The sequence below is a fragment of the Chroicocephalus ridibundus genome, chromosome 12 (assembly GCF_963924245.1).
Source record: "Chroicocephalus ridibundus chromosome 12, bChrRid1.1, whole genome shotgun sequence".
NCBI classification, from domain to species: domain Eukaryota; kingdom Metazoa; phylum Chordata; class Aves; order Charadriiformes; family Laridae; genus Chroicocephalus; species Chroicocephalus ridibundus.
In genome coordinates, this window is record NC_086295.1 from 5,697,762 (window position 1) to 5,708,603 (window position 10,842).

At 50.5% G+C, this 10,842-nt stretch overlaps 1 protein-coding gene across 3 annotated transcripts; it reads right to left on the minus strand.

Annotated features, from left to right (window-relative positions):
• Positions 1 to 945: 945 nt before the first annotated feature.
• CDK5RAP1 (CDK5 regulatory subunit associated protein 1) lies at positions 946 to 9,567 on the minus strand. Of its 3 annotated transcripts, XM_063350232.1 has the most exons (14): positions 9,339 to 9,567; positions 8,554 to 8,657; positions 8,040 to 8,074; positions 7,216 to 7,316; positions 6,818 to 7,028; positions 5,881 to 6,001; positions 5,358 to 5,588; positions 5,044 to 5,141; positions 4,875 to 4,930; positions 4,628 to 4,758; positions 3,597 to 3,746; positions 3,021 to 3,161; positions 2,792 to 2,873; positions 951 to 2,544 (listed from the first exon to the last, which is right to left on the minus strand). In XM_063350232.1, the coding sequence occupies exons 1-13, from the start codon at positions 9,550 to 9,552 to the stop codon at positions 2,793 to 2,795; spliced, it is 1,674 nt and encodes a 557-aa protein (XP_063206302.1). In that variant the 5' UTR covers positions 9,553 to 9,567; the 3' UTR covers positions 951 to 2,544; position 2,792. The 3 variants fall into 3 exon arrangements, with proteins under 3 accessions (XP_063206303.1, XP_063206302.1, XP_063206301.1); XM_063350231.1 differs by having other exon boundaries at positions 952 to 2,873; XM_063350233.1 differs by lacking the exon at positions 5,358 to 5,588 and having other exon boundaries at positions 946 to 2,873.
• Between the last annotated feature and the right edge of the window lie 1,275 nt (positions 9,568 to 10,842).

The window sequence follows — 10,842 nt, forward strand, 5'->3', positions numbered from 1 at the left end:
CCAGAAGCAATTGGAGGCCAGCAAGGGCTGACTGCAGCTCTTTTCCAAAAGATCAGGATCCAGCTTTCGAATTATACCAGGGCTGCTGTCTCCTGGAGCCCCTCGGGAACGCACCAGAACTTGTGCCCAGAGTTTGGGATATGGAGGCGAGGGCTGAGCTTCATTACAAAATGCATCTTTATGAGGACACTTAGAAAATGGGCAGAAATTAAGATTTTTAAACACTATGCTCTGGATAACAAAAACCTAGCAGGCCTCTTTGCTGGTAAGAAATCACAGATAGTAATGTTCCTACCAACTTTGGATAGTAATTCCTGGATCCGTGTTTCTCTACAGAGCGGAGATACAGTGCATGTTTACTTTAACCAGTATTCCAGTTTGGACCCAGAGCTGTCTCACAGCAGCAATCCCGGCAAAACAAATGCCTTCCATCCCTGAGGTATGCTGAAATGCCGCAACACTTCAGCTTCCAATTGCACAGGTATAAATCAGCATGGGAGATTTAAAAATCCCATGGAGTCCAGGACTCTCGTCCCTGCTCAGACTGGGAAAAGAAACATAGAAGAATGAGAGCGAAGCGGAATGAACACGAGACAAAAGTTCAACTTTCCCCGCAGCCGAATTCAGGGAGCAGATCTTCTGCCAAGTGATACAGAAACCGCATCCCACCTCTAGCCCCCGAGAAAAAAACATTCCTGCTTTCAGGCAGTGCCAAACGACTAACTCAGCCTCCAAGGTCACTGTAAGCGCTTCCTAATGGTTGCTTCGCTGCCTTAAAACCTCAGCCTTCATTCCTGAGGCCTATAAAAACTAAGGAGGCGAGGCAAATGGTAAGCGCTACGGCTCCTTAGGGAGTCTGTGCAGAGAGCATTATCACCTCCTCATCAAAATGTAAAACCCAGCTCTCCTCCTCATTAGTCTCTTGCTCTTAAAATAATGATTGTAAAACGACCACAGCTGGCCTCAAAGCTGGATGGAGCGGGGAGGGCGCACTGCGGTCTGCATTTCTCGCTTGGAATAGGTGCTTGTCAGGAGAAGGTCAAAATGAACAGTAAAAAGTAGGTGTTAGCCCTTTCCAGGGGGTGCCGGCTTGGGCCAGGGTTTCAAGATGCATGGGAAAAACCTGCTGAAAGAGATGCTGCAGAGCAGTGAAAACTGGGCCATTTACCCAGTTGTTTTAATTAGCAAGCACATACTGGCTCCAGTGCCTGTCACTTTTGAGGGATGATGCTTATACATCCTGCTCCTTCCTTTGGTATCTCAAACCAAACAGCTTCTCGCTGCCTCTTCCTTAAAATCCCGCTGGTCAAAGGCTTACACTCGCTAGGCAGCAGAGGTCCAAAACCTGGCATCTGGGCCCAAGACCATTTCCCATTTGGAGGCAGGATTGCAGAACAGCCCGGTGTACGTATTTGTTAGCACTCACACTGACTAATGCTGATTGTGCAGATTTCACTCCTACAAGAAGAGAATCAGCTCTGAGATAATAAGCAAAAGGCATTTGTTTCTCAAACTTAAGGCCTGATGAATATTCGGTGAACCATGCTGTTTTCAAAGAGATACAATTATATCCCAGAAAGAGCTGAGCAGGAGAGAAGACTTTCTAGCAAAACCCTTTCATGCTTATTTAAAAATTCTGCAAATTCACATAGTGGCTGCTCTATTAAGAGTTGATCAGCTGTTCCTTCCAAATTTGACACTGGAGAGAGCCTTTTACAATGATTTATTTTAATAACATGGTTATCTATATTAAAAGGGATGATTCTTTCTCACATCTCATAAGAGAGAGTTTACTTACAAGTGCAGGTTACGGGTGTTTGTTTGAATTTAGCAGATCAGCCTGGAATATGACACAGTGTGGCCAGGGTTAGCTGCAGGCTGATAGAAACAAGGGTCTGTCAGACGCACTTAAAGAAGTTATTGGCCATTTCAACTGGTACGGCCATATCTCTCCTCCAGCGAGCAAAGAGCAACACATCCATAGATGTTTGGATTACAAAGCTACACTTAAACTTTTTACAGGCTGGAGGTAACCCTCAGCTGGCAGCCAGTCCTTAGACGCGTTCCCTTAGGCCTGGAGACAGGGAAATCCTTCCTCTCCAACCTACATCCAAATAGCCCCAGTGCAGGGGTAAGGGTGCACTCCCTCTGCCTCAGATACAACAGATTAAGCATCACTCATGCACATTAACATCATTTTATATTCCACAGTTCAGTGCCATATTCCATCATACAAGCACAGTGCAGGTTCTTCCTTGCCCTTTCCAAGCATTTTACAAATAGGGAAGTTACCAATATTTGGAAAGAATTCATCACAATCTTCTCCTGTTCACTGAGTTCCTCATGCCCTTTGGCAGTACTGCTTCCATCCTCCAGCCGCTGCTGGAGCTATATTTTCTAGGCACTACCAGTTTTTGCAGCTCCTAAACTCAACCGAGCTAGTAGGAATGACCTGCTCTGCAGGCAGACGTTTCTCGGGCTGGGCTGCAGAAGACGGGATCGAAGTCAGAGGACAGACCGTCAGCACTGCAAGGGGGGGCCAACCTGACAGCAAGTGAAAATACAAAATCACACTGGCAAGTCCATACACAGCATCCATCCCTTTTGCCTACAGACTTGCATGGATCTATGGGTGCAGTTTGTTGCCAAAACAGAAAAAAGAAAAAAAAATTATTATTTTTTTATATATATAAATATATCTCCCTGTTTCTACCCCATCTCCACCTGACGAAGCTTTCTTGTTTCTTCCTGGGGAAAATGTGCTGCTTTTGCCCACTGGCAGCAGGGATACCTCAACGAGAAGCCGCAGAGCGGGAGAGGGTAGTACGACAGAGCAGAACTCCCTTCAAGGTCTGAGAGCTGGCAGAGGTTACCTGAAAGAAACAGCACAACAGTCCTCAGGAACAGAAAAGCTGAGGAGGATCCATTCTAATTTTAGGCTCTCCTGGCAGCAGCTGCTCTAGAGAACAGCACTGAGCAAGAAAAAGAGCCCAAGGAAACAAGTATTGTAGACAGGTCACCTTCACCACCACATAGTCCCCTGGCTGGGCTCTGACCGGAGCCTTGCAGCCCGCAGCATCCTCTGTCTCAGCATCGCGGAAGATCACCTTGATGTTGCCGTCATTCCTCCCACACAACTCCGAGGGAGAGCGCTTGCTGGGCTGAAAGGAGGACAGGGAACATTACCTGCATGGCAACAGCTCTGATTCACTGCTGGGTTTTACTGCCTCAGGAATTAATTGAGCACTATTGCCAGTATTAAAATCCACGTTCCACATTGTTAAGCATGCCGCGTAACAAAGTCCCATGGCCAGAGCTGCTGTGTTGACACCCACACACCAAAGCCAATGTTTCAAAGCTTGCAGTAATTCAGTGCTTGGCCAGAGACGTGTCTCTGACCTATCCCAGCCCCCTGCGCGCAGCTCAGTGCTCTGGAAAAATCAGGCTGTCTGCTTAAGAGTGAAGATATGGTCTTGGAGTCCTAGGATTGTGCAGGGACAGTGAGAGGGGAAGGCAGAAGTGATGATTGCTGTGTACAGCCTAAGAGCCTCTTGGCCAGCAAGAGGGGAGGACAACTCTGTTCCAGGCACACTCACCCCCTCCACCAGCACCAGCTGAGACTGGCCCACCATTGCCTCGTTTGCCCTTGCAGCCTCCTCTCGGAAGACAGTAATGAGCTCCTCCAGCCGCCTCTGTTTTATGTCTGCAGGCACGTCGTCTTGCAGCCGGTGATATGCCCGGGTTTTCTGTAAACAGACAAAGCAAATATGGCTCCTCAATAACCAGACAGTCTGACATCAGAACCTTGTCTGACCCCAACCAGCCTGGCTGCTCTTCAAGCAACAGCTTCCCACACGTTACAGTTTATATTTACAATCTCATGGAAGGCTTTCAGTACCAGCAACATCCTCGAGATCCTCACATTCTTTCTGCACCACCTTTTTGGCAGAAGGTTTGATTTAGGGTGCTGAGCATCAGTGGATGTGTGAAGAAATTCTGCATCTCCTGTGTGAGATGTCTCTTTTGCCTGTCTGTCCACAAGGACAGGCAATGGATTCTATTACTTCAAGTCCCATGTGCTGAAAAGTGATCCTTTGCTTCCTTATGTTTCCCAATCTCCTGTCTTCTTCCCCATCAGCATCTTACACTTTGGAGAGTATTCTAATGGAGACTTGTCAACTCTCCACTCTTCTCATGGAAATACCTTCTGAAAATTCACCATTTCTTTGCAGGCTCGATTGACAGCCTCTGTAGCTGGGCTGGAGCCCAGCTACACCAGCAATTTCTCATCAGCAGGGAAAAACATACCTGCAGCCAGGTTTCTGCAGACATGGCTGCTTCCTTGCAATCACTCTGAAGCATCTGCAGAACCACGTTACCCAACCACCAATCAACCATGACACCGACACAAGGGAGCTGGAAGCCTTTGAGGCACAATGGTGGCTCTTGCAGAAGCACATGCCCTAGAAGTGCTGCATGCAAGCAAAAAAAAATCTACCAATATACCATGTCTTTAGGTATTATTTTCAATAGCTTTTTTTTTTTTTGGTGTCTCATTGTGAGAAACAGCCCTCAGGGATTAGGTGAGATACCCAGAGATAAGAATCTTCTCCATCCTTGCACTCACCTGTCTCATGCTGTAGGCAAACAGGAATCCTATATTGTAGCGGACTTCCCGCAGCAAGGACACGGTCTGCTGGTGATCTTCCTCCGTCTCTCCACAGAAGCCAGCAATGAAATCACTGCTTAAGCTCACTCCTGTAACAGAGACGCAGCTTTACACTTCCCTCAAGGAAGAGACAAACACTTCACTCACGAAAGGACAGGAAGATACAGCTGTGCTGAGCTCAGACCAAGTTAAAGAGAGCCCCTACCTGGAATGGACTCACGCACATGGTGCACAAGCTCTAAATACGCTTCTCTTGTGTATCTGCAATGAAGAACATATGGATTTACTAATCAGGAAACCCCAACATTGGTGAGGAGAAACCAGCATCCTAAATCTGAGGGTAGGGCACAGGACTCCCCATGGCGGTCACTCACCCTCGTCGCATGGCCTCCAGGACTCGTGTACTTCCACTCTGAGCTGGGAGATGAAGCTGTTTGCAGATGTTGTATCGCTCCTGGATAAGCTGCAGGACCTGTCATGGACAATCAGGAGACAGTGTTACAGAGAATTCAACTCTACCAGGATGCCAAGGGGAAAAGTCTTCCCCAGGTAAAAGCCAGCAAGTTGCAAACCTGCTAGCTTTAGTACAAACATGCCCCCTCCCAGGAGCTGCTGCTCCCATTCCATGATTCCATGTTCCATTTGGGGAACAGGGCAGAGGTCCAGCTGCTTATTATTTTACACTTGCCTCATCGGGAAAATCCTTGGGGTGTGGAGAGGTGAAACGGATCCTCATTTCTGGATCAATTCTAGAAACCTGGTCTAGAAGATGCGCGAAGCGCAAGCCTCCTGGTTTAGCTTTGTAAACTGTGCTAAAGCCACGACTGAGGACTGGGGCAGCAGCTGACTGAAACTGCACCTCAGACATATCTCGAAAGCTGTTGACATTCTGACCCAAAAGGGTCACTTCTTTCACTCCCTACAAAGACAAACAGAGAGGAAAAAATATAACCTGGGTCAGATAGCTAAGCTGCAAGGGCAGCCACGGTTTTACTCTTACTTCAAGGAGTCCCCAGGGAAAGCCCTCTCTTCCCTGTCTGTCTCAGAGTATTAGAAGGGGAATCAAAAAGCCACTGGTGGAACCCTATGATGACCTTGTCTCCACAGACAAAGGTGGTGTCCTTGGTCAAAGGTATCACTGAAAACACTTTCAATGAGACCCATCCTTCCGCCCACGGTTAAGGGCAGGCAGGAAGGCTGCTCTGCCTCACCTGATCTGAGAGCATCCTCACTTCTTGCAGGATGGATGCGATGGGGCGGCTCCTTTCACGGCCACGGGTGAAGGGCACAATGCAATAGCTACACATGTTGTCACAGCCCCGCATGATAGATCTGCCGAGAGGTAAAGTACAGGTCATACTACGATCGCTCCGGAAGAATCATCCACGTTGCATCCTGCCCTGCTTTGACCTGGCCCAGCACTGCTGCCTTCAGCACGCACAGGACCAGCTCAAACACAGCTCCGCAGCTTCCTCTTACAAACTGCTCCAGCCAGAGCTGGCTTCCGCTTGCTCCTAGCTAACACCTCCTAATTTTTCACGCACATTTCCAAGAAACTCGGAAAGCAACTAATGAGGCACAGACTGGCACTGCAATCTGGCAGTGATGAAAGATTCTTCTGCATCCTGTTCCTACAGAGGGTGACGCTGTCCTTCTGTCCTCTATGGCCACACTGAGCAGAGTCTGATTTCATGTTTGGTAATCTTATTATCAAAACTAAACAAATGGAAACAAACCCCACAGAAGTTACAATGCATGGAGGATTAGAAGAATTAAATAGGAGAACCTGGGGCAGGACATAGCAGAAGGCAGGAGATGAGAGAAGCATAGACTTTAGAAAGACGCAGACGTCAGTGGACAGAAACCACTCAGTGCAGCAGCTGGCTTAGACAATCAACGTTCTCAAAGGAGAGTAAGAGAAGCCTGCAGACAGCCAGAGCACGGCGCAGCCTCTCCAGGGCTCAGTCAGACAGCGAAGAAGCAGCAAACACACAGTCTGGTAGGCTCATGCTTCTGGGCTGCCGGGAGCGAGTGCAACCAGGCATTGCATCTCTTGGGTAGCTGCTGTCACCACCACGTCTGCTCTGCACAGCAATATTTCCAAACCAGAACGTCAGAAACATGCACAGGAAAAAAAACGGTACTTACACAAATGCTGTTGTGCCACCTGCACTAGTCTGGACAGGCAGAATATCTGCGTAAGTCTCATCTAGCGATAGCAGGACATTAGCAGCTTGCTGGCCAGACTCTGCCACGGCCAGCAGCCGGGGAAGGTCACGATACGCATCAGGGCCTGCCACAATATCCACTAGCTTCTCCCTGTGCAGAATCTCCTCCTTAAGCCTCTCAGCCATGCATCCTGCCGCCAAAGGAGAAGGGTCCTTGTGAGGAAGCGCCCACCCTCCATCACACCTCTGCACCCCTTCGCTAGCTGCTTTCACCCTGCAGAAAAGGCTTGATGCCGCCAGAGGGGAAGAGGAAACGCAGCACGGTGGGATGTGGCACAACAGCGTGTGCTACCCGCAGCTGCGCATCCCACCAGGTACCTAGAATCCCGATGCGGAGAGGTAAGCGAGCCTGCTGCCGCCGGGCTTTCAGTGCCTTGAGGTGCCGCAGGCGATTCCAGATAGCCTGCTCTGCCTTCTCCCTGGGAAGCCAGGAAAAGAGTGGTTATTCCAATTGTTGCACTTTAACAACCCCCAACATGAAGCAGCTCGAGTGCTTTGAGAGGAGAATTCAACTAAAGACAGGGAATCATGCACCTGATGGATCTGATGGTGCACGAAAGTGCCGTTTGTGGTGGGTGGATTATGTCTTTCTTATCTACTATCATTTAGCTCGCTTGGGAGCATCAGCACTGCAGAAATAACTGAGGGACTAAGCGCTTGTGGAGAAAAAGTCTGCCTTAGCCAGCCAAAATGAGCTACCTTGCAAGGGACAATGAGCATTTGATATTTCCTGCGTTCAGAAAAAACAAGCAAAGTTCCCCGTATATTTATATCCCAAATTGCCCCTAAATGTATTTCCCAAATTTTTAAAGTACAGACTCTGTACTAGAGCGACAGTCAGCTCAACAGAAGACAGGATTAAAAAAAATTAAAAATTGTCAAAGCATAAATCTGTGCAGGTCTCTAACGGCCCATGACACATGCACAGAGCTTACACTACCAAAGAGCTTCTTCTCACTGTATAGAAAAGCAATTCATAGCACAATTAATGTTACGCATTGTAGCTAGCTCTACCCTCAACTGAACAGGCAGTTTTAACATCTGCAAGCTCTCTTCCTCACACAACACATTTATTGCCTTGGTTTTCAAAGGGCAATTCCTTGAAAACTGTCCAAACCCAGCAGTGACGAAAATTTCCTTACCTCACAGAACAGGTGACAAGGAGAATCACATCTGCCTAAATTGAAAACAACAAAAAAAAGATGAATTTGTAAGAGCCAAACAGTAACTACTCATGCCCTGCACAGGTAACCTGAAGAGGCAGGCTATAAAACTCACTTAACTAAGTGAAAAAGATCTGCCCGAGTACACGGTGGGTTTCAACAAACTGAGATGCAAGAAACTAAGAGAAGACAAGCAGAGTCCTCCACTTAATGGCAGAAGTAAACTCAGACAAGGATGAGGCATGAGCATCCTGCTGCGTCCAATCGCTCTCCAACTGAGAGGAAACTCAGCAGTTTAAAGGAAAAAAAACCCCAACACACAGCTTTCCACCGTACCTGTTAAGTAGCTTCCTTTACCCCACAAAGCTTAGACTGCAAAAATCACAACACCCTGCAGGATTTCACTCCATACAAAACCTGCGACTCACAGGCACAACAGTAGTGCGATGCCCTGGCAGAGCTGAGGGACAGGAGAGCTGCCAAGGTGCCTTACCTCATCCAGCTCCTTTGTCCTCCTGTACCCGTTCTTCTGCAGGATGGCCCAGGCAATCTCTGTATCATTGACGTTCATCTGGCAGCCATAGGTCTCCAAGTACACTGCAACAAAGGCGGTGTGACGCAGAAGCCTGCCTCAGCTCTCGTCTACAACCTATTCCTATGACCTTTTCCATAGAAAGGAACCTTCGGTCCCACCACTGGGGAGGCTCTGGCAAGCGTCATGAAAGCCACCTTCGCTTGCAGCCCATAAATGATAAGCCAAAAGTAAAGTCGGACTCTGGGAAGCGTGAGTGCATCAGAGCGTGTCTCTCCGACACGACAGGTCTGGCTCAGGGCTTGCAGAGAAGCCAAGGCGGTGTTATTACTGAGATATAGCATTTAGCACAATGAAAGCCCCCCTTCCCAGGGCATTGCAGCCTGAAAGCTCTGCTGTGGCCCCGCCGGCAGCCCACCACTTGGGCTGTGGAGGGGTGCCAGGAACACCCGCTCCCCAGCCCCTCTTCACGGCGGGGGGAGACGCACCAGCAGGCACATGGCCAATGAGCCGGATTTCTAACATCAAAATCCCCTTTCGGGCCCCAAAAGCACCCAAACTACCCCTTTTCCCCCACGCACGCTGCAGCGACCCTCCACTCCGGCTGCGGGGCACCACCGGCCCCTAGGGCTGGCCTTGGCCCGGCTGTAAGGCCACAGCCGCAGGGCACGGCTAGGCCCAGCCCCGGCCCGGCCACCCCACGGCACCCGGGCCGCCCGCGGAGAGGGAACGGCGGCACCACAGACCTCTCCCGGCCCCGGGGGCCGAGCCCGGCGGCGGCTCGGGCGGCGTCTCCCCGGCGGCGGCCCCTCTCAGGAAGTGCCGCAGGTCCGGCCCCGCGGGCAGCGCGGCCCCGCGCCCCACCGGCCGCTCGCCCGGGCCGCAGCGCGCCCGGCGGGCGGCCCCGGGGCCCGAGCGGAGAAGCCCCGCCGCCCGCAGCGCTCGCCCCCAGGGCAGCATGGCCGCGTCCCGCCGCGCCAGGCCGCGTTGCCGCGGTGACGGCCGGGGCGGGGGCGGCCCCGCCGTGCGCCGCCGAAGCCGCCCCGCCGCCCCCCAGCCGTCGGCGCTGCGTTCCGACCCGCCGCCGTTCCGGCTGCCGGGAGGAGGCGGGGAACCGCCGCGGGAAAGGGAAAGAACGGTGGAAAGGCGATCGTGGAATCACGGAATGGTCTGGGTGGGAAGGGACCTTTAAAGGCCACCCGATCCCGCCCCCCTGCCGTGAGCAGGGACATCTGCAGCCACACCAGGTTGCTCAGAGCCCCGTCCGACCTGACCTTCCAGGACCTACAGGGGGCTACAGCAAAGACGGGGAGAAACTTTTTAGCAGGGCCTGTGGTGATAGGACAAGGAGTAACGGTTTTAAGCTAAGACTAGATGTAAAAAATTTTCTACAATGAGGGTGGTGAGCCCCTGGCCCAGGTTGCCCAGAGAAGCTGTGGCTGCCCCATCCCTGGAGGGGTTCAAGGCCAGGTTGGACGGGGCTTGGAGCAACCTGGGCTGGTGGGAGGTGTCCCTGCCCAGGGCAGGGGGTGGCACTGGATGGGCTTTAAGGTCCCTTCCAACCCAAACCATTCTGTGATTCTTTTTCTGGATGACATACCTGTAGAAGCCTTTCTAATTATTCTTTGCATCCCTTGACGAGTTCAGCTCCAGCTGATGGTCTGTGGTGTTTGCCACAATCACACAGATAAAAATAGCTGAAAAAAAATGTTCCTGCTCACCCGCCCTCTCCCAGGGGGCTCCTGGCAGACCATGGCCAGCCCCAGGGAAGGTACCACAAACTCAGACAGTGTTTCAGACAGTGGTTTCAGCTAAAATAGAGTTAATTTTCTTTCTAGTGGTTGCTGTGTTTCAGATTTGGTAGGAAAGTAATGTCAATAATGCATATTGTTTCAGTTGTTGCTAAGAGGTGTTTATAGTTTTCAAGGACCTCTTTTCAGCCTCCCATAGAAGTTGAGAAGCCTAGACAGGAGGATGGGATGGCCAGTGGAATATTCCGCACCACAGATGCCATGCTCAGTATATAAATGGGGGCCGGCTGGGGGTGGGTACTCGCAATCACTGCTCAGGACGGTGCCAATTCACTGGGCAGTGACAGTGACTTGTGTCATTATTATTATTGTTATTTTCCTTTTCTGATATTGTTGTATTAAACTATCTTTATCTCAAACCACGAGGGATCTGGTTTTTGTTTTTTCCTTTCTTCTCCTTTTCACCCTCTTCTCCCTACCCTTCTTGAGGGGGGAAGTG

What these genes read in the sequence shown, in the direction of transcription:
- CDK5RAP1 (XM_063350232.1), bottom strand. Translation starts at nt 9,552, where the DNA reads ATGCTGCCCTGGGGGCGAGCGCTGCGGGCGGCGGGGCTTCTCCGCTCG. An exon ending in TTGCCTACAGCATGAGACAG is followed by an intron (nt 3,747 to 4,627) that starts GTGAGTGCAAGG and finishes GTCTGTTTACAG; the next exon opens with AAAACCCGGGCATATCACCG. An exon ending in AGCTGGTGCTGGTGGAGGGG is followed by an intron (nt 3,162 to 3,596) that starts GTGAGTGTGCCT and finishes TCCTCCTTTCAG; the next exon opens with CCCAGCAAGCGCTCTCCCTC.